Here is a 27,264-nt window from a genome sequence, read left to right as displayed (position 1 = left end):
CTCCACTGTCAATGGGCCTTTGTGTTGTATCTAGGCTTTACAACCTGTGCTGCTATGAATAATTTTTCTTGTATTTTGGCAAAGACACATGCATTTCTTTTTTTTTTTTTTTTTTTGAGACGGAGTTTCGCTCTTGTTGCCCAGGCTGGAGTGCAATGGCGCGATCTCGGCTCACCACAACCTCTGCCTCCTGGGTTCAGGCAATTCTCCTGCCTCAGCCTCCCGAGCAGCTGGGATTACAGGCACGCACCACCATGCCCAGCTAATTTTTTGTATTTTTAGTAGAGACGGGGTTTCACCATGTTGACCAGGGTGGTCTCGACCTCTTGACCTCGTGATCCACCCATCTCGGCCTCCCAAAGTGCTGGGATTACAGGCTTGAGCCACCGTGCCCGGCCTAGACACATGCATTTCGACTGGTTTTAACTAAGAGTGATATTGCTGGGTCATAGCTGAGTGGATGCTTGGCTTCATCTCTCAAAAAACAAGCTTCTACTGAGTGAAAAAATAGTAGAAGAGGGTAAATCTCTTCTTTTAGAAGTTATTCAGCTAGTAAATAAGGAAGGAAGGAGAGACTGAGACTATAACTCTTTTGTAACCCTTAATGAATTAACAGATTTGGCCATTGAACAGCAATGGCCAAATTTAAGTGTACGGTAAAAATAAATAAATAAATAAATAAAACAAATAAAATAAAAATAGGTAAGTTCTTCCTTCTAATGTAAGAATACAATGCAATACCATAAACGAACTTAAGTACTCAAGAAAAAAAATAAAGCCTGCGTATAAGCAAATCTCTGCAACCAACTAGCAATTTATAGAAAGCACAGATTAAAAAGGTGCATATTAAACTACTCCTTGGGGTGCAGCCGGCAAAATGCAAACTATGAAAAACTCAACCAGACAATATAAATTTCAAGGAGGAACATATAGAAAAAAAAGAACACTAAAAAATACGCCAAGGTAAAACTAAACTACAATTTTAGATGATGAAAATGTAAAAAAGAGCAGAGAAGTGATGATCATAAAAGTCAGGCTGTGATTTTATGTGTGGGAGGAAAGAGTTTATCACTGAGCTGGGGCAGATGATGGGGGTTTCCTGGGCTGGCTGACAAACTCTCTGGTGGTTAAAGCATGTTTACCTTTTATTAAAGGGCAACATTTTCAGACAGGTTTTCTTTTTGGTACCTGTTGTATTTTATGACAAAAAAGCTAATGGAGCATAAAATAATTTAGAGGTCACGGTTATGTTTTGCACAAAGCCTGCTCTCCATACCCCTCTCCAGACACTGAGATCCCAAAAGACGTGGCAGCCCCAGGACCCCCTGGCAGGGCCACCTCACTTCTGGGTGTGGTCATGTCACTGGAGGCAATGTCCCTGGTCTATTCTGTGATGCCTGGAAGAACCTGATAGGACACACTTGAGCGGAAGCTGCCCTGTCACCTGCAGGTTCTTGGCCATCATTGTAGAGGGAGCGGGTCCTCATCCCTCCACAGGCCGGATCACAGCCAGAGCCTCCTCTCTGCATGGGGAGTGAGGCTGGTCCTTTCCCTGAACACAGTGACAGAGATCTCTCCAGAGGTGAAGATGACACCATTCTTCCTCCAACGTGGTCCAACTTCATGGTTTTCTGCTTTGCAGGAAAGTTGACTAAGGGAGGTGTTCAATGCAGAAATCCCAGATGGGAAAGATGGGCAGATCTCAGGGCTGTATTTGATCTGGGACAGGGTGGGGAATATCCCATCTCTTACTCATCCACTTTCCTGGTTCATTTGTTCTTCATTAATTTAGTCCACACCTCCCCAGCAGTCACTTTACGCCAGAACCCGACTGACTCAAATTCTTCAAAGTCAGAAAACCTGGAAGCACTCTCTATCCCCTCCCTGATGTCACACTTCAGCTCTGTGTCATCACATGAAGGCTCCAGCTCTTCAGGGCAGATGTTCCCCCACAGGGTCAGCCCCTGAATGTTGGCACCAGATGTCCCACCTCCATCATTTCACAGCGCTTTCTGTTCTGCTGTGAATCTGTGGGTCATCGGAAACTAGCAGGGGAAGGGAATGAGGAGGGGAGATTGTTTTCATGCCGTGTCAAGGCGTTGAGACAGACTTCTCCTTCTCCCCTGAACCTCATGCTTTATCCACTCCCAGACGCATGAAATAAAACACAGACCAGAAATGTCTATTTAAACAGTAAACATCTATAGTATAAAATTTTACAAAGGTAGTAGACATGAAGTAATGCATAAGGCTGTGACAGGGGGGTGAGGGGACCTCAAGGTGATAAGAAAGCTGGTCCTAGGCTCGTCAGGAGGAGTCATCACCAAGACACTCACTCATAAAGCTCACCTATGACATTCTAATTACTGTACATGTAATGTATTAAAATATAATAAAATAGGCTGGGCCTGGTGGCTCATGCTTGTAATCCCAGCACTTTGGGAGGCTCAGGTAGGCAGATCACCTGAGGTGGGGAGTTTGAGACCAGCCTGGCTAACATGTCGAAACCCGGTCTCTATGAAAAATACTAGAATTAGTCGGATGTGGTGGTGTGCGTCTGTAATCCCAGCTACTCGGGAGGCTGAGGCACAAGAATTCCTTGAGCTGGGGAGGCAGAGGTTGCAGTGAGCCGAGATCATGCCACTGAACTCCAACCTGGGTGAAAGAGTGAGACTTCGTCTCAAAAAAAAAATAAAATTATAATAATAGATAAACAATGGAAATGATGATACCAACTAATATGGCACAGCTGCAAACACCTCATGCCTACTAACACTTCACAGCCTCCGACAACAAGAAATAAATAGTGTTATGTTCTCTGCTACATAGGCCAGGGAACTGAGGCACCAAGATGGAAAGTGCTGGTGAGATCCAGACAGGGAGCTGAGTCCTAGCCGCCTGGCTGCAGAGTCTCGGTGCCCTGAGTGGAGCCAGTGGGCCCAGGAGCTGATATCAGAGGCTGAAATCCCAGCTGTGCGGCATCCCTGTGGTCTCCTGTCCCAACCACGTGTTGATCCAGGACCTGCAGGCTCATGAGCTCTGGAGAAAAGAGAGAAACCAGTGAATGCTCCACTGGGTGCAGAGTGTTGTGTTTATCTCCTGAGGACTTTTCTCTCTTCAGTTGCTCCAAAATCAGATTCTCTCTTTCTATGAGGGAAGAGGAGGCCCTCCTTTTTTCTTCCTCCTACCTGTTTTTTCCAGCCCCAAGACTAAAGGACAAGATGCAAGAGGGAACCCAGTGCCCTCCGCTCCTCTCAGGCCTGACCAGTCCTGTTAGAGTGAGAGGCCTCCCCAAATAGAGGCCCTGGCCCTTGCCCTCAGTCCCCAGGCCCTCCTCACCTGCAGAGGCACCTGCACACCAGGGCAGGCCCTGCCCACCATGGGCTCTGCCCTCTACCTGTGGCTCAGCACTCCTCCCCTCCCAGCCCAGAGCTGGCATCTCTTAACTGGGGACCCCATCAAGAAGCCTGGGGATGCCCAGCAGGCCCAGCATGGAACGACGTGGCTGCTACAGGATCTGCACCTGACCCTGGGACCCCCAGCTTGCTTCAGGAGGTCTGGCCTCCCCTGACCCTCAGCACCCACCCAGGCCTATGACCTGCTCTTGAGTCACCGCTGCTCCTGCGTGGTCCACTTACCCCTGGAAACGCAGCTCCACCCCAAGGCTGCTGCTTGGTGAGGCCGCGAGTCCTTCCTGCTCTGTCCCTAGCAGGGATTCCACCCAGGACACTGCCCTGGCAACCCACAAGGGATTTTCTCCATGTGGAATAGGGAACCCCTTAGCCTGAGGCTGCCTCTGTCCACCCTCTGCATCTGGGAACTGCCACTGCCACAGCCACCATCTTCCACACAGACCCTCCTGGAGAGGGAGCTCCAAATTTGAGTTCCTGTTTCATTTAATATGCTTTACAACATCAGTATTAGAGGAAATACTGTCAAGATTGTAGAGCTGAAATTATGAACATCTTTATGGGACATCAACATTGAAAGCAGGAATTTTGAGACATTGGCACATGGCTTTCATACCCTTTTCCTGGCCAAAGCCCCAATGACCTGTGAGGAAACCAATCATGCTCACAGAAAACCAGAACTGACAATCCCTCTACAGGAGACACCGCAGGTGAGAGCAGGAGCCACCACACACCTGCTCTGCCCCTGCTGCGGGTGTCTCCTGGACGGGGCCCTCTTGCTGCAGGGCAGGGGATAAACCTTCCCATCTGCCCAGGCCTGGGGGGCAAACAGAGAGCGCAATTAAGTTGAACGATGAGAAACCACGACCCCTACGGCCAGGTACACAGAAGTGGGGAAACGACAGAAAGACCCAGGTTTCCTGGATGCCCCAGCCCCTCACTGTCCCCTGCACTGCCTCTGTCTTTACAGAAACACAAAACTTCCTGCTTTCTCTTTTCGTCTCCCGTCAAACAACCTGACTGTGGGGGAAATGATTCTGACTGTCCCTTACTCCAAACTTACCAGGCAGTGACCACCTTGAGAAAGGGAAATGGCCTCCGGGCGGGCAAGGTCAGGCCACAGAGCACAGAACAAAGCCCCAGAAACACCAGAAGAAAACACTTGGAGGTAGTTTGAGAACAGGGACCGCAGCTGCCCTGATGAGGGCCTGGGCCCTGCTCTTCCAATGGCCCGGGGACATCTGCTTATCTACTCATCTATATCATCTGAATGGAAACTCAGGGAGGCCAGGTAGTGGGAACCTGGAAAGAGCATGGCCTCGAGTGACACAGAGGACATGACACTCCGGAGGCAGCTCCTGAAGGAGATGCATGGGGAGCTGCAAAGTGGACAGAGATGGCCGTGTGCGACCAGGACCCTCCTTGTTACAAGAGGGCCTCCAAGGGTCTGCACAGGCAGGGCCCCCAGTCCGGGCCTCATATATCTTTTACCTGGTGTCTCCCCCACCAAATGGCTGGAGGAACAGGGGAGAGGGATGCAGAGAGGAAGGGACTAGGGGCACCGCCTCCCCTCGGATTCCTCTCCAGTTTCTAGCCCTCCCCAGGTGACAGCTGCCTTTACTATTTGCTCCCTCTGAGGCTGTGATCATCCAGGCCCTCAGCACTCTGCATGTGATTCCCAGCTCACCCCACCTGGACGCGCCCTAGTGAGCCCAAGAGACAGAGGGACCGGGATGAGGACAGAGCAGGTGCCATCCTGCTGCCCAACCCTCACCTGCAGCAGGAAGAGGCCACAGCTAAACATTCGAGGGCCTTCCCTGGCCCTAACTTGAGAGGGATTTAGGGGTGTAGATGGAGATATGGCTCCCGTTCTCCCAAATACCCCAACTTCCAACACCTGTTCCAGAAGCCTGGTCACCTACATGCCTATCTGTGCAGGAGCAATGAGGGGACCCTAGTGCCCAGACAGGAGCCCTCCCATCTACAGCCACTGCCCTCTTTTCTCACCTGGACCCTCTGCAGGTGATGTTCTCTTCTTCTTGCAATGATGGATGCAGTGAACAATACTAAAAACAATAATGGCAACAGCAATAATACCAGCAATAATAGCAGGAGCAGGAGCAGGAGCAGCAGCAGCAGGAACATGTGGACTGGCTGTCCGTTGACTCTCAAGCACCAGCACCTTCCCTGAAAAAAGGCACTTGTTATACATCAGGCAGAGACCCACAGCTGACCCTCTCCAGGGTCACCTTAGGCTCACCAGGGGGGACAGGGTGAGTGCTGTGATTCCCGCTGTGTTCCATGTAGCAGGTGAACCTCTGCTCCTCTCCTTGGCGAATACTGATGGTCACCCAGATCTGGTAGGTTCCATTCCCATCAGGCAGGACACCCTCCGACTGCTGGTCGTTGTGGCTCAAAGATACCCCATGCTGACGCCAGGTCAGTGTGATATTTGGGGGATAGAAGCCGGAAGCCCAGCATGTCACGTTGATGTTGCCCTCTGAATCCTCACTGCGGGTGACATTCACCATGGGGGGCACTGGAGAAGAAAATGCAGAGTCAGTGACGCCCTGCTCCCCTCTAAGGGAGATGCAGGGAACAGAGCTGCTCCTCTCCACTGTTCCCACTCTGGCTGAAGCACTCACAGACCCCGGACCTTCTGTAAGTCTGTCCTCACCCTGGGACCCAATTCCTCTACGCTGGCAGGAGGATGGGCCTCGGGACTGTGGCCTGAAGCTCTGGGATCCCCACAGTGATGCTGAGGAGGGGGATGTTAGGGGTGGACTCCTGGGTCTGGGGCCAGGAGGGAGGAAACTCTTTGGGATGGGCAGGCTGGGAGGCAGATGGGGCAGCCCTGGCCCTGAAGGCTTCTTCTCCTGCCTGCCACCCATCCCATGCTCAGGATTCTGTCGGAGGACCCCCTGCTTTCCCAGATTCCAACACTGGATGGTTCAGTCCCAGACCCACTGTCTTTATCCACTGGCTCTGACAGGAGAGGAAAATCAGGACACAATATGTCAACAGGAAACGCCTGCATCCAAAGCACTGGGCAGGTTTCCCTGGTCAGAGCTGGGGGGTGAGGCAACTCTAGCAGAACTGTGGGGAGAGGAGAGCCCCTGCCCAGGGTTGGTACCTGTTCTCCCGACGCACACCAGGGATTCCAGATATCCCTGCAGTTTCTGCCGGCAGTCTGCCCGCACAGTGCCAGCTTTCTTTACATTTTCCTTCAAGACATTCATGATGTTTATAGACAAGATCTGAGCTCTGGAGGACTCATGCACTGTCCATTCCTGAGTGTCCAGGTTTTGGGAGAGGAAGAGCTCCCCATCATAGTAGAAACGCCGGACGCCCTTGGTGCTACCATCTTCATTGATCTCACAGAGTCTAATCTCCTGGAGGGAATACAAGGCTGCCCCCACCCAGCAGTGACTTCTCCATTCCTGAACCCCTCACCTTCCCACCCAAGTGAGGAACTCAGCCCAGCGGGGACCCTTCCCTTGCCCTCCTCCGCCCAGCCTCCCTGTGCTGGCTGAGTGCTGGTTCACCTCCTTGGTGAGCTCCACTGACCCCCATTCCTCACCCCCAGCCCCAGCCAGATCCAGTGGGAAGAGACAGGTCGCTGCTCTCTGCCCTAACTTTTCCGGAAAAGGCCTCTCCTGTCACTCTTGCCCCTGCCCACTCTCACCTCCTTTCTTCCCCTTAATATGAGCCAGGGTCATCTTGAGGTTCTTCTCATTCTCTATCAAGTCCTCGATCTCTGTGTGCCAGGGCTCAGCTCTCCGGACTGCTTCTTCCCACTGTCCCTGGGGCCCTGCTGGGCATTTCTGCCTGTCACAGAGCAGGAAGAGTTGACCATCCAGATATCCCACAGCAAGAAACCCTGATTGCACAGATCCATCCCGGGACAGCACTGTGAGGTTATAACGAAGACTGTGAGGCTCTGGGGAAGAGAAAATCACAGATGAAACTTCTTCCTGGAAGTAACTTCACGTGATGCTTAACACACAGGTCTGCTGTCCTGACCTTCCTGAGGAGACAGGAAATGTACACGGGCAATGGGACAAGAATGAGCATTTCATATACAAGGAAAACTGGGAAGCTGGGAGGACAGAGGAGGGGACTGAGGAATGGAAGAAGGGGGAATGGAGATGGCAAACTTGTAGGCCAGGTGCCAGGGCTGGGTGGCCAAAGGCCCCCTAAGGGTATAGGGGCCACGGGGAGAGGCTCTTCTACAGGGATAATGGAGAAACATGAAGGCAGTGGTGGAAGGAAGGTCTTGCCAGAGGGGAGGCGGGGAATGGGAAGAAACTCAGGCTAAGAGGGACCCATGTCCAGTGTGGCTGTGGTGCACAGGTGACAGTGAGATGGAGGCAAGGGGAGCTGCTTCGAGAAAAGACTCATCATGGGCATGGTGAGGGCAAGGGAGGGGGCGGTTATGAGGCGCAAGGGACAGGAAGGTTGTAGCCCCAGAGAAGTTTATAGTGGGGTCAGAATCCCAGAGGGAAGCAATGGCGTGGGCTTGGGTCCCAGTGGAAGAGTGGCATGACAGCATGACAAGGCCGCAGGACAGCAAGTGCATGCACCTGCTAGTGTCCACCAGGGTGGCCAGGTGTCAGGTTCTCAAAGAGTCAGTCCATATTTCAGTAAATAGTGCTGGGGGAACTGGATGTTGAAATAAAATAAAATGGCACCTTTAATTTGTACTCTATACAAAAATTAACTCAAAACGAACAAAAGACCTAAACTCTAAACTCAAGAACTAAAACTTAAAAATTTCTTAGAAGAAAACATTGGGGATAATCTTCATGACACAGGATTTGACAGAGCTTTCGTGGATGTGACACCAAAGCACAGACAGAATAGAAAGAACTGACAAACTGGACTCATGAAAATTAAAACATCTGTGCATCAAAGGGCACAATTAGAGCGAAAAAGCAATCAATGCCTGAAATGAAACAAATATGCAAATCACATATCTGATAAGAGATTAGTTTCCAGAATACGTAAAGAAGTCTGACAAAAACAACAAAACAGTCAACCCACTCAAAAATGGGCAAAGTAGCCATGAGAAGCTATGTCGGGGAAAAATGGGCAAAAGCCTTGAATGGCCAGTTCTTCCAAGAAAATATGCAAATGATCAATAAACACATGAAAAGATGCTCAATATCAGTAGTCATTAGTAAAATGCAAATCAAAACCACAATCATATATTGCTGCACAGCAAAGGAAACAGGCTGGGTGCGGTGGCTCATGCCTGTAATCCTAGCACTTTGGGAGGCTGAGGTGGGTGGATTGCTGAGTTCAGGAATTCAAGCCCAGGTGGGCAACACGGTTTCATACTTACTAAAAATACAAAAATTAGCCAGGCATGGTGGTGTGCCACTGTAGTCCCAGCTACTTAGGAGCCTGAGGCAGGAGAATTGCTTGAACTTAGGAGGTGGAGGTTGCAGTGAGCTGACATTGCACCACTGCACTCCAGCCTGGGCCACAGAGAAAGACTGTCTCCCAAAAAAAGAAAAAAGAAAAAAAGAAAGAAAAAAACCCTCCTGCACAGTGAAGAAAACAATAAACAAAGTGAAAAAACCATCCAAGAATGGGAGAAAATATTTTCAAACTATTCATCTTACAAAGGATTAGTAACTGAAATATATAAGGAGCTCAAACAACTCTATAGGAAAAAATAATCTAAGAATCCAATTTAAAAATGAGCAAAAGATCAGAATAGTAATTTCTCAAAAGAAAGACTTACAAATGGCAAACAGGTATATGAACAGGTGCTCAGCATCACTGGTCATCAAATAAATGCATCAAAACTGCCATGAGATGTCATCCCGCCCCAGATAAAATGGCTGTTACCCAGAAGACAGGCAATGAGGAATGCAGCAAGGATGTAGCAAAAGAGAACCCTTGTACACTGTCGGTGGGAATGTAAACTAGTACACCACTATGGGAAACAATGTGGAGATTCCCCAAAACTAAAAACCTACAGAACTGTCATATGCTGCAGCACTCCCCCTGTTAGGCATATACCTCAAAGAAAGGAAATTGGTATATTAAAGAGCCATCTACTTTTCCATGTTTATTGAGGCACTATTCAAAATAGCTAAGCTCTGCAAGCAACCTAAGTGTCCATCAACACACGAATGGATAAAGAAACTGTGGATCACATGTGTATGTGGAGTACTATTCAGCCGTCCTGCCATTCGCAAAGAACTGGAGGTCATTATGTTAAGTCAAATAAGCCAGGAACAGACAGACAAACTTTGCTTGTTCTTTCTTATTTGCAGCAGCCAAAAGTGAAAACAACTGAACTCATGGGGAGAGAGAATGGAATGATGACTACCAGACGCTGAGAAGGGCAGTGGGGAGTGCAGAGTGGGATGGTTAATGGTTACAAAAATATAGTTAGAATGAATAAGATCTTGTAGATAGCACAGCAGGGTAAGTCAGCAATAATTTACTGTACATGTAAAAATAACTGAAAGAGCATAATGGGATTGTTTGTAGCACAAAGAAGCTTGTTGTGATAGATACCCCATTTACCCTAATGTGATTATTACATATTGTATGCCTGTGTTAAACTATTTCACGTACGCCATAAATATATACATATGTGTGTACTACATACCCAAAGAAAAGTTAAAAATTAAAAAAAAAGCAATGGTAGGGGGTGCTGGCCAGAGACAGAAAACCAAGGTAAACGAGGAGACCCCAGCCTGAGGAAGGGTCTGCCAAAAGTAGTGCTGGAGGGGGAACAGTCACCCCAAGAGCAAAACAAAGATTTTAGGTATGTGGTGTAGGGAGTGAGAGCCCACTGGGGTCAAGGAACCGAAAGAAAAGAATGAAGGTCAAGGAACAGTGGGACCAACAGCCTGTTTTAGGTTTGGACTGGGTGGGGGGTGGGGAGATGGGCAGAGCAAGAACTGGAGGGCAGCGTGAGCGCGGGGCAGGAGTGACTGTGGAGGAACTTGGGTTAGGGTGAGGACAGGAGGGGAGGGTGCTCTGTGGGGGGTGGAGTTTGGGAAAGATGAGAACTTGCTGAGGGCCCAAGGCAGGTGGGCAAGAGGTAGGAGCAACACAAGGTCCCCAGGTGGAGAGGGGCGGAGGAACCAGCGAGGGATGGTCCAGCACTTGTGGGCTGGAGGGTGGGGTCCTCCAGAGGGTGAGGCTGAGGATAAAGGAGAGGGGAAGGGGCCACCGTGAGGCAGGGCCCAGAGCAGGCACCTGCACTGGAGGGGAGGGGACATCTGCACTGCCCTGTGTCCTGCCTAAGACCCAACTATCATTAGCACCAGGTCTCCCCCTGGGTGGTCTGGAGGGAAGTGGGATGGAGGAAAGACCCCTGGACAAAAGGCAGCACCGGAAACTTAGGGTCAGGGACAGATGGGAGTGGGAGGCATAAGGGCAGCACTGGGTGAAGGCTGCTTGTAGGAAAGGCCAATAAAGGGACCTGCTGTGGCGGGGGCAGGGGATGAGGGCAGAGGACATTCTAGAAATGGATCAGAGAACTGCAGACAGGAAGGGGTAGCAGAGAGCTGGGAGGGCAACAGGACCCAGGGGACCCCGAGATGGGCAGGGAGGAGGGGCAGGGAATCTGTTGTCCTTAGATCATTGGTCATTAGTAGGGGTGGGCTGCGATAGAGGAGAGGAACCCCCTCACCAGCTGAGAACCACCAGCTCCCAGGAAAGGACAGGCCTTCAGGGACCTGGGAGCCGCCCCCAGCGGCTGCCTTAGGGGCCGAGCAGGGAGGGCTCTAAAATGCCATTCACAGGAGCGGCCCGCTAGTGGGGGGCGCCGCCCGGGACCCCAGGGGTCTCAGAAGGGCTGGTTTGTCCGAAAAGTGAGAGGAGGTGGAGGCGAGGCGAGGAGAGCAAGTGCAGGACAGAAAAATGCAGGGGCGGGTGATGCGCGGTCCTGAGGAGAACAGAAAAGAGACAGGAAAGCAGGGCTGAGGTGTGGCGGCCATGGGCCGCGTCCAGCTCCCCGCACCCCCGACCCCGCACCTGAGCCCCGCCCAGACCGCACAGCGCTCACTGCGACCCACCGGGACCCCAGGAAACGTCCCGCCACTCCCGCTCCGCCCAGGCCCGCCAGGAACCCCACTCACCAGCGGCGGCTCCCAGGAGTGTCAAAGGGAAGGCGATGGCCAGAAACAGCAGGACCCGACCCAGCCCCATGGCCAGACGTCGCCACCCTCTCAGAGGCTCAAGCCATGGCCGGCAAAACCCGGGGCGGGAGAGGTCCCGCGGAAATTTAGCCACCTGCCCCGCCCCCCAGCGACCTCTTATCCAATAAAACTGAGGCCCGGAACTTAGGGCCACTCACGAGAGGGAAGGGCGGGGCCGCGTTCATAAGAAAAATTTCCCGGGGCTTGAGACCTGCTGAGCCTGCGAGACCTGGGGTCCTGAAAAGTGAGAGCGCGCGGGAGCGCAGCTAAAAGCGGGGACCAGCTACGAGTAGCTGAGGGTACAGCTCCAATCTGATGAGCACGGCCAGGGCCCTGCCGCCCTCCCTGCATCGCCATCACCCATCCCCGCACCCCCACCCTAAGGAGTGCGAGCCTCACCAAGCCCCTTTCGCCTGTCGCCCCATCAGGCCGGCTCTCACTGGCTTGTTCCTTCCAGGAGAGACCACGCCTAGTTATTCTTCCAACACACTTCTTGAGCCGCGCACAGCGTTACCGGCAATGAGAGCAGTGAGCAGATTTGCAGACTTGTTTCCAGATCTCAGCCACCTCTGCCTCTCAGAAGCACCTGCCCCAGGAGAGCCGCTCAGACGACAAACTCTTAGACGTTTCAGCTTTAGAATCACCTTCTCCTCCCTTCGACTCGAACCCAGGTCCCCTTTCGCCCCCTAATATCCCCTAGGTGTCTGAGGTCTCGCGGGGCCGCCTCTCTATTCAGTCCCTGGCTGATCACAGGCCAAGGATGCGACTCCCCATGGTTCACTACAACACCAAGCTCTCTCCAGACTCCCTTTTCCAGCCTGTCTTAGGACATCTGTACCTCCAGGACCATAGTGCCCTCCAATGTGACAGAACCACAAGAACTCTCTACAAGTCTCCCACCACATCACTCCGTTTCTCTTAAGAGCATCACCATCCTTGGTCCCTTCTGATTTCCTCTTTCCCCTTCATCTCCAGGAGTCAAAGTCAGCTCCTCCAACCCTATTTCAATCCCACAGCAACTACCTTAGTCTAGGCTTTTCCCTCCCTTCAGCCTAGATTACTGCACCGGCTTCCTAAACACTGTGCCTGCCCCAGTTGTAACCAGAGTGCTCCAAGCCAGCACAGCGCCACATCCGCTGAATGTCACACAGGATGCTTCCACTCTACCATGGAAACCACAGCTGCCAAAACCTGCTGTATGGCACCGCCCCCATTTCTCTGGGGACATCTCCCCAGGGTTGCAGTAAAAGTGGGCTCTGGGATCTCCTCACCCTATCCCCCCAGGATGCCACTGCCTAAGCCGCGTCCCTCTTCCAGGTCACTGTCACCTCTGCCTTAGAACCCATCAGAGCACACTGTATCCTCAAAATCTTCCCAGTGAGGCTGGTCTGACTGTAGTGGTGTTTACAACGAATTGATCACAACCAGTTATGGATGTCTTTGTTTCTTACTCACTCCCACTATTTCACTTGATTAGCCTTAAAAAAAAAGGAAGAAAAGTTTTTCAAGCAGACGGTTGTTGTGGTGGCACAACCTTGTGATTATGCTAAAAGCCACTGAGCTGTACATTGTAAAAGGATAAATTATGTGGCATATGAATTCTCAATTCTCAATAATAATAATGCTGTCCGAAAAGCCTCTTTCCACTAAGAGAATTGCCTTGTCCCCAGCGCACATCTCTTAGTCTTTCGGACATTTAGCCAGTGGTCTTCAAAAAAGCCACTGTATAGAACCACATGGAGAGTTTTTAATATCCATGTTTCCAGGCCACAGTTCAAACCAGTTAAATCAGTAAACCTAGGTTGGATCTAAACCTTGGTTGGACCTAAACTTTAGTATCTTTTAAAGTTCGCTAGTTGATTCCAATGTGTAGTCAAGCTTTGGAACTCCTAATCTACGCCCTGGTTTCAACCTTCCTCATGGTACAGATGGTGCCCTGTGTGGAATCTTTTTTTCTTTTCTTTTTTCTTTTTAAGACAAGAGCCTTGCTCTGTCACCCAGGTGGATTGCAGTGGCATGACTATAGCTCACTGCAGCTTCCAATGCCTGGGCTCAAGCAATCCTCCCACCACAGCCTTCCGAGTAGCTGGGACCACAGGTGAGTGCCAGCACACCCAGCTGTCATCTGCCATCTTCTACCCTCCCCTATTAGACTATGAACCCTCCAGGATCAGGAACTGTGTCCATTTCCTCTTTGTCAGCCTCACAAGTATCTTTTTAAGTTGAACTATACCTGTCATTACTATTACCCTATGATCCCTAGCCTACACTTTTCTGTGGATGAAAATGTAATGTATTTAAGAATTTTAACAGTTTCTCAGTTTTCCCATCCACATTCACTAGTAATTTATTTTGATCCTCATAATTTATCGTGTAAAGCTGGGACTGGGGTCCTGTCTCCAACTTAGGAAGACTATTTTCACTGCTAAAGATCATAAGCCTAGTGAGAGGCAGAGAGGGAGATGGACCCAGTTCTCCTGCTGCAGGCCCCAAGCCCTTCCCTCCTCGGTGTCTACCCTCCCTCCAGGACTTCCTCCGTGTGCCAGCTCCAGCATAGGGTCTCATTCCGCTCACCCCCCAAAAGACTTTTCACAGTCAATAACAAAAATAAATATGCAAGGTTTGTTCCAAGGCATTCAGAAGTGGTTGCGGGGAAACATAAAGCCAGTCCTCTCCAGGGCCAGGGGAGGCCGAGATGGTCTTGAGTTCCAGGTAAGTTTCTCAGCGGCCAGGCCTGGCATCTCCTCCCCCACCACACCTCCCAGGTCTTCTGTCCACCTCTAGTCCCCTCCACCCCACCTCCAGACTCTTCTGCTCTGCCCCCATCAACTACGTTTTCTCTCTTAGCACCCGGCTTAGATCCCTGGACTCACGAGCACGGAGGCGACTTCCTCCTCGCCGACTTTAGGCGCCACGGCGGCTGAAGAAAGAGAAACGGAGAAAGAGAAACCGTTAAAGAGACAGGTCCGGAAAAGAAAGAGAAACGGCCCAGGGTGGTGGTTCACAAAACCCAGGGCGGGGCTGCGCCTGGCGCCCGCAGGCGTTTCGAATATTTCGGCCCAGAGTTCACTGCTAGAACCGCGATCACCTTTCGCCCCGCCCCAGTCTACGGAGAATGACAAATGTTTACTAACATGGAAAGGGAATAGGCCCGGCGTGGCGGCTCACACCTGTAATTTCAATTCTTTGGGAGGTCGAGGCGGGCGGATCATGAAGTCAGGGGTTCGAGACCACCCTGGCCAACATGGTGAACCCTCATCTTTACTAAAAAGACGCAAATTAGCCGGCAGTTGTGGCGGGTGCCTGTAGTGCCAGCTAGGCGGGAGGCTGAGGCAGGAGAATCACTTGAATCTGGGAGGCGGAGGTTGCAGTGGGACGAGATCGTGCCACTGCATTCCATTGTGGGCTACAGAGCAAGACTCTGTCAAAAAACAACAAAGAAAAAGAAAAAAAAAAAAAAAAAAAAAAAGCAAAGAAAGAAAGAAACGAAATAACGGAGCTCTCTGCTGGGGAGGGCCGAGCTGTTAGGCTTCTGGTCTCTAGCTTTGGGGCACTCACACCAGTCGCTGTAAAATGCAGACTCCGAAGCAGGAATTCCGAGTCCGGGGTGGAGCCGATCTGGAATCTCACTCGCTTGAAGCAGCAGCGCGGTGGATTCGGATCCGGGTCAGTAGGGAAATGCGACTCAGACGTTTCCACCGGCCGCCCACGGATTCTACAATCCGAAAACGCTTCCTGCTGCTCTGTCACCCCAGGAAGGCAGCGCCCGCCTCTGGGCTGTTCTGATGGAAACGGGCTCCCCCGCTCGCAGGAAAACCCACAACAAAGGGGCCAGGAAAAAGCCCCTCAGGGTCTCGCCACTTCAGTGAGGATCCGAATTTACACCCTCCATCAAAGACTGCAGTGACCTTTACTGAAATGATACAAGACCCGCGGGGCCCAGGGCGCTCGGCTCACAGAATGCGGAGACAGCGCCGCCTCGCGTCCCTTCCCTGACCTGCCCAGGCGGACGCGCTGACGAGTGTTGGCTTCGAGGCTGGAATACACCGAGTTCAAGGGCAGAGAGTGAAAAAAGAAGTGAAGGATGGAGGGGTGTGTTGAAGAAAGGAGGGAAGAGATAGGAAGAAAAGGGGAGAGAAGTAAAGGAGAGATTAAAATTTAAAATACGTAGTTTTATTTCTCTTAATTTTGCCATTTGTCTAGTTTTACTTCTGAACATTTTTACTGTAGATTTCTCTCTCTCTGAGTCTGTAAATACACGGCTATGATTGTAATTTCAGAGCCTGCGAGGGTGAGTGGCAGACAGCATGACCCTCTTCCTCCAGATGTGTCAGGGTGTGTCTCCCGGGCCCAAGAACACAGCTTGTTTTGCTTTGTTTTACATAAAGTACAAATCTCAAGGAGGATAATATTTTATTTTTATTTTTGAGACGGACTTTCAGTCTGCCACCCGGGCTGGAGTGCAATGGGGCGGTCTCGGCTCACTGCAACCTCTGCCTCCCAGGTTAAAGCTATTCTCCTGCCTTGGCCCCCAGAGGAGATGGGACTACGGGCGCCCGCCACCACGCTAGGCTAATTTTTCTCTTTTTAGTAGAGACAGGTTTCACCATATTGGCCAGCTGGTCTCGAACTCCTAGTGATCTTCCTGCTTCACGATCCTCCCCACCTTTGCCTCCCAAAGTGTTGGGGTTACAGGCGTGAGCCACAGCGCCCGGTGGTTAAAGCACATTTCAATCATCTCCCAAAGAACAGCTACACGACAAAATTCTATGCAGTCATTAAAAAGAGTAAGATCCATTGTAAGTATTGCTGTGAAAAGATGTGCCCAGCATACTTTCAACCTTTTCTAAAAGTTTAGGTGGTTGACGCCTGTAATTGCAGCAGTTTGGGAGGCCAAGGCAGGTGGATCACCTAGGATCAGGAGTTTGAGACCAGCCTCGCCAAAGTGGTGAAGCCCCGTCTCTACTGAAAATACAAAAATTACCTGGGTGTGGTGGCAGGTACCTGTAGTCCCAGCTACTGCGGATTCTGAGGCAGAAGAATCGCTTGAAACCGGGATACCGAGGTTGCAGTGAGCTGAGATCCTTCCACTGCACTCCAGCCTGGGCGAGTGTGCCACTAGTATCACTTACATAATTTAATATGTATTTTAGGTGTGGGAAAACCTGGAAGATTCCTCACCAAAGTTTTGATAGTGACTTGAGACTGCGATAACTTTGTGACTTTCATTTTCTCTGAAATGTTGGCATTTTATCTTTTAGTATAAACTTAGATTTGGGTGGGTTGCAGTGGTTCATGCCTATAATCAATCCCAGCTCTTTGGGAATCAGAGGCAGGAGGATCTCTCGAGCCCAGGAGTTCCAAGCTTCAGTGAACTATGATTGTGCCATTGCACTCCAGCCTGGGGGACAGGAGGAGACCCTGTCGCCAAAACAGAAAAATAAATAAAAATTTAAAATAATAAAACCTATAAACTTGGATTTATGCGAAGGTTAAGGAAGAGAATATTTCAGTTTGGAAAATATGAAGCTAAGCCCACACCGAAAGAGTTCCAGAATTTTAAAAACCAAAATGTTCATTAAAACCCAGCATGAGAAACTGTTTCAAGAGGATCCTTCATGTTTTCCTGGCATCGAATCTTTCTTAAAGTGCCTTTGAAAGAGATATTTTCACTGGAATAGAGAGATGTGTCACAATCTTTACAAAAGGGGTTGGCTGTAATAAAAAGGAAAACGCAAATCGAGTGGGGACGCAGGGGAACCTGTTCCATTTATTCTCAAAGCACGTTTGAAACCTACGTCGCCATAGCGTCCTTGGGTGGAGACAAAGTCGAGGTGGATCTTGTTCTTGGAGTATTGATTTGATTTTGCAAACGCTTTTCAAAGGCTTTCGGAAATCAGGCTGGCTTTTAGATTTTAAGCCTCAAGAGTGTTCTTTCTGGCAGTGAGCCTGTTAAGAATCCCGCCCATCTGGACGGTGCTGACTCTGCTTCCACCTAGTGGCAGTGACTGGAAGGACAGGGCATCGTAAAACCGCAGGGGTAGGTCTGCAGCCAAGGTGAAACCGCCTTTGCAAAATCAATGATGACAGTGAAAGATATTAAACCTAACTGACCCCATCTTGCTTCTAACCTCTAAGCTGCCCTTGTTCATTTTTGGGAGTAGGCCGAACTAGCCTTGGGAAGGAATTTATAGTTTAAAGGGAAACCTTTTTTTTTTTTTAATTTATTTTATTGCATTTTAGGTTTTGGGGTGCATGTGTAGAACATGGGAAACTTTTTTTTAGACGGCGTTTCACTCTTGTTGCCCAGGCTTAAGTGGAATGGTGCGATCTCAGCTCTGGGAAACCTCTGCCTTCCGGGTTGAAGCAATTCTCCTGCCTCAGCCACCCTAGTAGCTGGGATTACAGGCATGCGCCACCATATCCGGCTAATTTTGTATTTTTAGTAGAGATGGGGTTTCTCCATGTGGGCCAGGCTGGTCTCCGAATCCTGATCTCAGGTGATCTGGCTGTGTGTGTGTGTGTGTGTGTGTATGTGTGTGTATTTGTTTTTTTGTTTTGTTTGCTTGTTTTTGAGGCAGGGTCTCACTCTGATGGTCAAGCGGGAGCAGTGGCCCCATCACAGCTCATTGCAGGCTCCAACTCCTGGACTCAGGCCATCCTCCCACCTCAGCTTCCCAGTAGCTGGGACTGCAGACCGGAGCCACCACACCCAGTGTATTCTTTTTTTTTTTTTTTTTTTTTGTACACACTGGGTCTTGCTTTCTTACCCAGGCTGGTCTCGAACTCCTGGCTTCAAGTGATTCTCATGCCTCAGCCTCTCAAATGCTGAGATTACAGGTATAAACCACAACGCCTGGCCCATGTGTATGTACACAGAAAGTCAAAGTGCTAAACTTGGCACCTAGAAACATCCCCACCTTGGCCTTGCTTGCAAGAGTTGGTATTTTGTGCATTTGTGCTTTTATTTCAGGAGCTGGGACAATTATGTTAATCAGAACAGCAGAGTGCCAAGGCCCTTACCCCTAGAAAGCTTAAGGGACACTGTTTTATGGAGGAGATGAGATTGCAGGAGCCCCTCACTCCAAGTCTCCTGATCCTTCCTACACAAAGTGATGCTGAAAAAAAGTGCAGGACACTCCACTTCCTCCTGGGACCAGACAGGGAAGCCAGAGCCACCGTGGATGTCAAATTCCAGCAAAGAGGCACCAGTATGGCAAAATCTACACATCACATTTTAAAGCTCGTGCAATGGCTCAAAGAGAATCTACATCAAAAACCCAAATTCCTAGCTCGGGTGAGATCACCGAAGTTGCCTGTGAGGCGTCATGGAACCTGCAGGTGGAAAGGGCATCTTTATTTAGAGCTGCAGCCCAATTGCTCCTGCATCTTGGGGCCCCATGAAGGGACCCTCTCCCTTCAACATTGCACAGTCAGCACATTTCTGGGGAGAAATGTAGACTCTCCTTGGACTCCTGAGGTTTTTACACTTACTTGCTGACTGTGGACTTTGTCATCATCATTAAACATCTTACAGTGATGTAATTTGCTTTGAACGTCAGTGCAGAACAGGCAGCTGTTCCTGAAGCAGGAAACAAGGGACCGGTGGCCTGCACTGTCACCCCCTCCCTGGTGCTCTGATGCAATGAAATCGTGAGCTGACAAATCTATGGCTAGGTGAACAGTAAACTCCATTTCAGCAAATGTTTCAGATGTTCCTTCTTGCCTAGTAGTGTTCTAGCTTTACTCCAGCCTTAATATTTTCAAATGTGTATTTTCCTTGGTGTTGATTTTAAAATAATTCAAACGTATTTATTCCACTGGGTTTGTTGCAGTAAGCCACCTCAAATGTTGCTGTAGAACTAAAGTAAGCAAATAAATGTGTGGTTCTCCATGGCGTTACTGCTAACACCATCTTAAAAACGGATTAACCCAAATCCAATCACTTCTCAGTCCTCTACTCCCTCCTCTCTGGAGCCATCCTCTCCAAGACAGTAAACCAGAGGGCCTCCCAGCTGGGCTGCCTGCTGCCTCTCACTCAGCTGTCCATCACCCACGCAGCAGGCAGAGTGAGCCTTTCAAATGGGAAGTAGAGCTCATCCTCACCACCATGTCCCCCAGACACTCCAGCCTCTTCGCTTCTTAGCACAGTGAAACCCCAGTCTCTCACTATTTCCTATCAGCCCCTCGTCACAGGGTCCCTCTGGCCGCTCTGGCCTCATCCCACCCCTCTCAGCCCAGCCAACTCATCTCTGCTAACACTGCTCAATCCTGTCTCAGGCACCTCCCCCTGGAACTCTCCGTGTTCACCTGCTTCCCAGGGATCCAGCGCCCCCCCCCCTACACACCAGTCAGGTCTCTGCTCAAACATCCAGTGGTCAAGCTCTCAGGCACGTCTTCTTCAATAAAATATATCTCCTACCATCCTCAGCACGAACAGTCTTCTAGCCCAAGCATGTTTCTCCATAACAATTGTCACTAATATTAGAATGGTTTCATTTGTGGTCTGTATCACTGCAACATGTTCTTTGAGGCAGGGACCTTGTCTAGTCACCACTTGGATTTCCAGCATCTAGAAGTCCAAGTACAGAGAAGGGGCTCAATAAATATGGGTTGAATAAATGGGTGAATATAATTGGCACACTGCTTCTGAGAAGCAATTAGATAATATGTATGAGAAGGCTGAAAAATATTCATGCCCTTTGACTAATAACTTCTATTTGAGAAATCTGTGATTTTAAAAGAAAATGTAAAATATAGAAAGATCTTTAGGTATAAAGATATTAATTATCATAATGAAAAAACATACAAAAGAAGAGTGGCTAGGTCCTTTGTAAATAGTCTACAGCTGGTGAAAGCAGCATTCGAGAAGATTTTGTAATATGATATAAAGTTGCTTGTTAATAACGAAGTTTTGAAAAGCAAGATTCACAATAACTCATAAGCATGATGACACTAAGTAGTCCTGCACAGACACCGCACGCACAGGAACCAGGGGTGGAGACTCAGCGGCGGCTGCGAAGCGCAGCTCCAGGCCCTTCCCTCTGAAGTCCGAGGCTCTGCCGGGCGAAGGTTCATCCTGACCCTCCCAGTGGACACACAGGCAGTTTCCATCCTTCTGCTTCTTTACACTTTTTTATATTTTCTGTATTTGAGGAGGTTTTACTTTCTAAGAAGATAACATATCTATCAGAACTTTTTTAAAATTTGAAATAAAATTTTAAAGAAGTCCAAATGTTCATTCCCGACTCAGCTTGAAGGAAAGTCTCCTCTAGACTCCACAGGACAGAAATTCCCGTTGATGGCACCTTTAGAAGGTAAGAAAGGAGCTCTTCCTCTATCAAGCCTGACCCATCTTTGGGTTTTAGGCATCAGCTGACTGATAAAGGCAATGCTGAGAGTACGATCCATGTATAGATTCCCCATTGTCATGTAATATGAATCTCATCACACCTGAAGGAGTGGGATAGATTCTCTCATTTTCATAGTTTGGGCATCTGAGTCCCTGAGAGCCTGAACGCCTGACATGGATTCTCTAAAACTGTTGGCCTTGAGACTCTAAAGGGCCCCGGGTGTCCGGTGAAGCCCCCTGTGTGTGCACCTCACCCACAGAGGCTCCACAGCAGTGCGAGGAGCACCGAGGGTCAGAGCCCAGGTGAGATGGCATCAGGGACCATCCACATCCAGTCTGTGCAGAGGAGGGACTGAAGTGAGAGCCCAGCCCCTGCATAGGGGCGCTGCATGCGGGTCCCAGTGCTCCCGGAGCTATCAGTGTTACCTCCCGAAGACCCCAGACCTGCACATAGGAAAACTCTGCATTTCTGGTGTAGCATGCTTCTCTTTTGAGATGTATACGCTACTTCTCAAATCTTTTTTTTTTCTTTTTGAGACATAGTCCTGCTCTGTCTCTTGGCTAGAGTGCAGTGGCATGATCCTGGCTCACTGCAATCTCTGCTTCCCAGGTTCAAGCAATACCCTGCCTCAGCCTCCTGAGTAGCTGGGATTACAGGCGTGTGCCACCACACACAGCTCATTTTTTTTGTACTTTCAGTAGAAACAGGATTTCACCATATTGGCCAGGCTGGTCTCCAACTCCTGACCTTGTGATCCACCCACTTCAGCCTTCCAAAGTGCGGAAATTGCAGGTGTGAGTCACTGTGCTGGGCCTACTTTCCGAATCTTAAAACCAGTGATTGTCACTCCTAGTTACACCCCAAAGGAATAAGCCTCTAACTCCACTGAAAATTGCCTCATGATTTCAGCTGAGCGTTTTGAGCCACAGGCAGGAAGTACAAACCTGGCTGATCTGGAAGGTGGTCCTGAAAGGTAGCATGTGACTAGGTCGGCTCTGAGGGGCATGAATGTCCCTGATCAGAGGGGAACAAGACAGATGGGAATGTTCCTAAAATGAGCTTCAGTGGCCTTCTGCCCAGCACCAGCATTTGGAAAATCTCCCAGCCACGTTGGCTTGTGGTTTTTCATTCCAATTTCCAGGCTGCCAGGCCACTGCACCCAGTCCCTTCACTTGGTAAACATTTATCAAACACCTACTCTGTGCTGGTTATTGTTTTTTTTTTTTGAGACAGAGTTTCGCTCTTGTTACCCAGGCTGGAGTGCAATGGCGTGATCTCGGCTCACCGCAACCTCCGCCTCCTGGACTCAGGCAATTCTCCTGCCTCAGCCTCCTGAGTAGCTGGGATTACAGGCATGTGCCACCATGCCCAGCTAATTTTTTGTATTTTTAGTAGAGACGGGGTTTCACCATGTTGACCAGGATGGTCTCGATCTCTTGACCTCATGATCCACCCACCTCGGCCTCCCAAAGTGCTGGGATTACAGGCGTGAGCCACCGCGCCCGGCCGCTGGTTATTGTTTTAAGAGGAGCCTGGGACTGAGGTAAGAGGAAAGAAACCCTCCTTGCTCTCAAGGTGTGCCCAGTCTTGCTCAGACAGAAATCAGGCAGTTGTGGTGGGTCCTCAGTTGAAGTATTTCAAACAAAAGAACAGCCTGCAGACACAGAGAAGGGAACTTGCACAGGGGGGCTTGCCCAAGACATGCGCACAGCTGCACAAATAAGAAATGCTACACAGGAGACTTGCCCAGATATGCCGGCAATGGAAAATTCTGTTCTCCGACACATGCGCAGTAAGGGGAACAAGACAACATGGAATTACTTAAGCTAAGGACCCACATGGGCACTAGGAGGATGGGGTAGAGCTACCAGAAATTTGTGCCTTATGCAAATGAGACACCCAGCCCTCATCAGTTTCTTATAAAAGTCTTTGCATTCAACTGTAACAACGGCAACCCTCTTCCAAGCCCCTGCTCCACTGGGGAGAGCGTTCTTCTTTTGCTTGTTAAACTTTTGCTCCAACCTCACCCTTTGTATCCATGCTCCTTAATTTTCTTGGTGGTGAGACAAAGAACTCCAGGTAACACCTCACAAGGACTGACTGAGAGACTTCTGCACTGTGGTGCATTGACAAGACTAACAAACTGGCCAGTGGGACATGCACATTTGCTTGTGTGGGAAGTAGAAAAGTTCCTTTTTAAAGTTTCCTTTCTTGTTAAAGAATTAGTGTGCTAATAACTCTGTTAAGCCCTATCCTATGTAGCTGTTAAACATGCCATGCTTACAGGCACATAGTACATTCTATGTCCTTGAACTTTAACCAATATATCTGTGCTGTACCTGCTCACAGGCATGTCCCAGCTCTCCATTCCTTTTACCTGTTTGGAAAAGTTTTAAGTTGTTAGCCAATTGGGTTTTAGTTTAGATTGTAAGGTCTTGCTCCAGCCATCAGAGATCAGACCCAGCAGTAAGAAGCCCAAATGCTAAAAAATAAATTTGTGTGTTTTTCTTTGTTCATTGTACCCTTGTGGCAAGATGGGTAGCGAGAGTACCCTCCCTGCAGTCCAGGAGGTTAAAAACTGCGTTGCTGAAAGATTCTTTGAAACAGTGCTAATTTTTCTTTAGAGCACCGAGTATCTATTTCCAACATCTATTTCCCACAAATTGGGGACCCAGATGGGACACATCCCCCTCCAGAGTGGTCTTTGGCGAAGACCCACCTGGTCCCAGGAATAAATCAACCTGGTCTCTCAGCAACACGGGAAAAGGACGGCTTCAAGCTTTGGTCAAAATTCTAAAGGTTAAGTGAGTGTAAGTGTGCATGCGAGGGGGCAGTGTGAGTGGTTCCTCTCTGCAAGATCTGTAATGGTTTCATAAGGTCTCCTGGCTGGAGAAAGCAAAGGGAAAGCAAAGAAAGGAGTAGGAAAAACCTCCAAAAGGGCGGGGGAGGGATAGTTAAAATCCTCCCCTGGAAAAGAAAGGCAAAGGTAGCGAAGATGGCTCTGAAGGATCCCCAAAAAAGGCCCCCCGAGGCGCCGGCTGTTGGGGCGGGCCCAGGGAGGCAGAGGTCACAGGTGCACACGGTCCAGGCTGCTCTAAGTGGCAGTGTGTGGGCTGGCGCCAGGGCTGGGAATAAGGCAACAGCACAGGTGGCACCGCATGGCAGCGGCCGAAGATCACCAGCGAGGACCATGGCCAGGGGCTGCAGAGGCGGCGAGAAAGGCCAGAAAGCAGCAGAAGCAGCAGCAGCAAAAAGGTCCAAGGCCGCGCGCCGGGAGCCTAGCGGGGCAGTCAGTTGCGGTACCTGCGCCAGCAGGGGCGAGAAGACCAGCAGCAGGAGCAGTGCAGCCCAAGACGAGCCCCGCTCTGGTCAGCAAAAAATAAGAAAAAAAAAAAGTATGTCAAAAATGATAAAAGAATGTGTGTAAAAGAGAGACAGAGAGCAAAACTGAAGAAAGAAATAGTGTAAAAAGCAAAGAAAGAGAAGCTTTTCTTTTAAAAACTCAGGGAAAACAATTAAGCCAAAACATGTTAAAAAATGTTTAAAAAGGAAAATTCTGAAGTAAAAGAGGAGGGAAGTGGAAAAGTTTCTTTTTAAAGTCTCCTTTCTTGTTAAAGAATAAGTGTGCTAATAGCTTTGTTAAGCCTTATCCTCTGTCGCTGTTAGACATGCCATGCTTACAGGCACGAAGTACATTCTATGTCCTTGTACTTTAACCAAGATATCTGTGCTGGTCGTGCTCGCAGGCATGTCTCAGCTCTTCATTGCTTTTACTTGTGTAGAAAAGTTTTAAGTCGTTAGCTAATTGGGTTTTAGTTTAGATTGAAAGGTCTGACTCTAGCCAACTGAGATCAGAGACAGCAGTAAGGACGACCCCAAATGTGTAAAAAATCTGTGTTTTTCTTTTTTCATTGTACTCTTGTGGCAAAATGGCTAGGGAAAGTATCCTTCCTGCAGCCCAGCAAGTAAAAACTGCATTGCTGAAAGATCCTTTCTTTGCGGCACCGAGCATCTATTTACAACAACTTGGTAGACGTATATGTAGATCCTCGGCTCTGACTAATGAATGAATACCAAAAATCTCATAAATAATATCACTTGAGCTTTGTTTTGTAGTTTAAGTGGGAGCCCACAGGCACCAGGATAGGAGAGCTTTGCTCAGGATCCGGGAAGTGAATATCCTTCCTGGGCCAGGCCAAGATGCAGACTAAGCTGGTTGAAGACCCTGGTGCTTCCTGGCAAGAAAAGGTGTCCAACATCTGACTATCCAGAAGTCACAGCTACTCAGTATTGAGACCTGAAACGAGAGGGAGAGAGAGAGAGAGGAGAGAGAGGGAGAGAGAGAGAGGAGAGAGAGATGAGAGAGAGACAGAGAGAGAGAGAGAGAGGAGAGAGAGGGAGAGAGACAGAGGGTGCATGTGCTTGGGCAATGGAATGAGACTCCATCTGAAAAAAAAATAATTAAATGGTAAATTCTACATGCTCATTGCTGGTTCATAGAAAATGATTGACTTTTACATATTAACTTTACATCCTGCATCCTTGCTATAATTACTTGTTAGTTTGCTGAGTTTTTTATGTGTGGATTCTTTTTGATTTTCTACATAGACAATCATATCATCTGTGAACAAAGACAGTTTTAGTTCTTCCACATGTGTATACCTCTTAGCTCCTTGTCTTATTGCATTAGCTAGGACTTCCAGTACCATGCTGGAAAGCTGTGTTGAGAGGGTCACTTCTGCCTTGTCCTGATCTTAGCAGGCAAACTTTTAATTTCTCACCATTAAGTGTGATGTTAGCTGTGGATGTTTTGTAGATGTTGTTTATCAAGCTGAGTAAGGTCTTCTCTATTCCTAGCTTGCTAAGAGATTTTATTTTTTAATCATCGTGAATGGGTGTTGGATGTTGTCAAATGCTTTTTCTGCCTCTATTGATATGTTCACGGGACAGGGATTTTCTTCTTTAGCCAGTTGATGTATGGATTACATTAATTGATTTTCAAATGTTGAAGTAACTTTGCATACCTGGGATAAATCCCACTTAGTCATGGTGTATTGTTCTTTTCATACATTATGGATTTGATTTGCTAGCATTTTGCTGAGGATTTTTGCATCCATGTTCATGAGAGATATTGGACTGTGGTTTTCTTTTTGTGTAAAGTCTTCATCTGATTTTGGTGTTTGGCTAATGTTGGCCTCATGGAATGAGTTAGAAAGGATTCCCTCATGGAATCCTGGCCTCATGGAATGAGATAGAAAGTGTCTGTTTTGGCTTTGCAGAGGCTGCCACCGGGAGCCCTGTACCATCAGCCACAGTGAACCCCATCTATTCTTCAACATTGAGGTCAACGTCCGCCCTTGGGCTGCATCTAAAGACAGCAGAAAACTTTTGTGCTCTGAGCACTGGAGAGAAAGGATTTGGTTATAAGAGTTCCTCCTTTCACAGAATTATTCCAGGGTTTCTGTGTCAGGGTGGTGATGTCACATGCCATTATGGCACTGGTGGTGAGTCCATCTATGGGGAGAAATTTGATGACGAGAACTTCATCCTAAAGCATAGCGGTCCTGGCATCTTGTCCATGGCAAATGCTGGACCCAACACAGACAGTTTCCAGTTTTTCATCTGCACTGCCAAGACAGAGTGACTAGATGGCAAGCACATGGTCTTTGGCGAGGTGAAAGAAGTCATGGTTATTATGGATGCCATGGAGTGCTTTGGGTTCAGGAATGGGAAGACCATCAAGAAGATCACCATTGTGGACTGTGGACAACCCTCCTAAGTTTGGCTCGTTTTTTATCTTTTTTCTTTTTCTTTCTTTCTTTCTTTCTTTTTTTTTTTTTTTTGCGACAGAGTTTCACTCTTGTTGCCCAAGCTGGAGTGTAATGGCGCAATCACAGCTCACTGCAACCTTGGCCTCCTGGGTTCAAGCGATTCTTCTGCCTCAGCCTTCCGAGTAGCTGGGGTTACAGGCACCTGCTGCCTGTAAGTTTGTATTTTTTGTAGCGATGAGGTTTTGCCATGTTGGCCAGGCTGGTCAACATGACCTCAGACGATCCACCTGCCTCAGCCTGGCAAAGTTAAGTCTATCATTAGTCAAAATAAATTTATAAAAGGTGAAAGGAGGCAAGACACAGTAGCTCATGTCTGTAATCCCTGCCCTTTGGGAGGCTGAGGCGGGAGGATTCCTTCAGCCCAGGAGTTTGAGAGAAGCCTGGGCTTCATAGTGAGACCTTGTCTCCATATAAAAAATGTTAAATATAAAAAGTGAAATGAATAGACATATATTAAAGAAATTAAATCAAGAATTAACAACATTCAGAAACAAAATATCAG

General features: G+C 48.9%; 1 protein-coding gene and 1 pseudogene across 2 annotated transcripts; one reads left to right on the top strand and one right to left on the bottom strand.

The window, feature by feature from the left end:
- Positions 1-708: 708 nt before the first annotated feature.
- LOC116543490 (MHC class I polypeptide-related sequence B-like) lies at positions 709-11,632 on the bottom strand. Of its 2 annotated transcripts, XR_004265591.1 has the most exons (7): positions 11,519-11,632; positions 7,096-7,350; positions 6,544-6,819; positions 5,671-5,949; positions 5,418-5,597; positions 2,812-3,039; positions 709-1,602 (listed from the first exon to the last, which is right to left on the bottom strand). XR_004265591.1 is itself a non-coding variant. In XM_032269062.1 (6 exons), exons 1-6 carry the CDS (start codon positions 11,586-11,588, stop codon positions 2,891-2,893), a joined length of 1,209 nt encoding a protein of 402 aa, XP_032124953.1. In that variant the 5' UTR covers positions 11,589-11,632; the 3' UTR covers positions 2,792-2,890. The 2 variants fall into 2 exon arrangements, 1 of the variants encoding a protein (XP_032124953.1); XM_032269062.1 differs by lacking the exon at positions 709-1,602 and having other exon boundaries at positions 2,792-3,039.
- Positions 11,633-24,089: 12,457 nt separating this feature from the next.
- LOC116543464 lies at positions 24,090-26,768 on the top strand (annotated as a pseudogene).
- Positions 26,769-27,264: the final 496 nt, after the last annotated feature.

Source organism: Sapajus apella, unplaced genomic scaffold (genome assembly GCF_009761245.1).
Source record: "Sapajus apella isolate SASKATOON/1434 unplaced genomic scaffold, GSC_monkey_1.0 scaffold188, whole genome shotgun sequence".
In the NCBI taxonomy this organism is placed as follows: domain Eukaryota; kingdom Metazoa; phylum Chordata; class Mammalia; order Primates; family Cebidae; genus Sapajus; species Sapajus apella.
This window is presented reverse-complemented; position numbering and strand designations above follow the sequence as displayed.

What these genes read in the sequence shown, in the direction of transcription:
- LOC116543490 (XM_032269062.1), bottom strand. Translation starts at nt 11,588, where the DNA reads ATGGGGCTGGGTCGGGTCCTGCTGTTTCTGGCCATCGCCTTCCCTTTG. An exon ending in GGTGTGCGTCGGGAGAACAG is followed by an intron (nt 5,950 to 6,543) that starts GTACCAACCCTG and finishes TTTCTTCTCCAG; the next exon opens with TGCCCCCCATGGTGAATGTC. An exon ending in CACTCACCCTGTCCCCCCTG is followed by an intron (nt 5,598 to 5,670) that starts GTGAGCCTAAGG and finishes GCCTTTTTTCAG; the next exon opens with GGAAGGTGCTGGTGCTTGAG.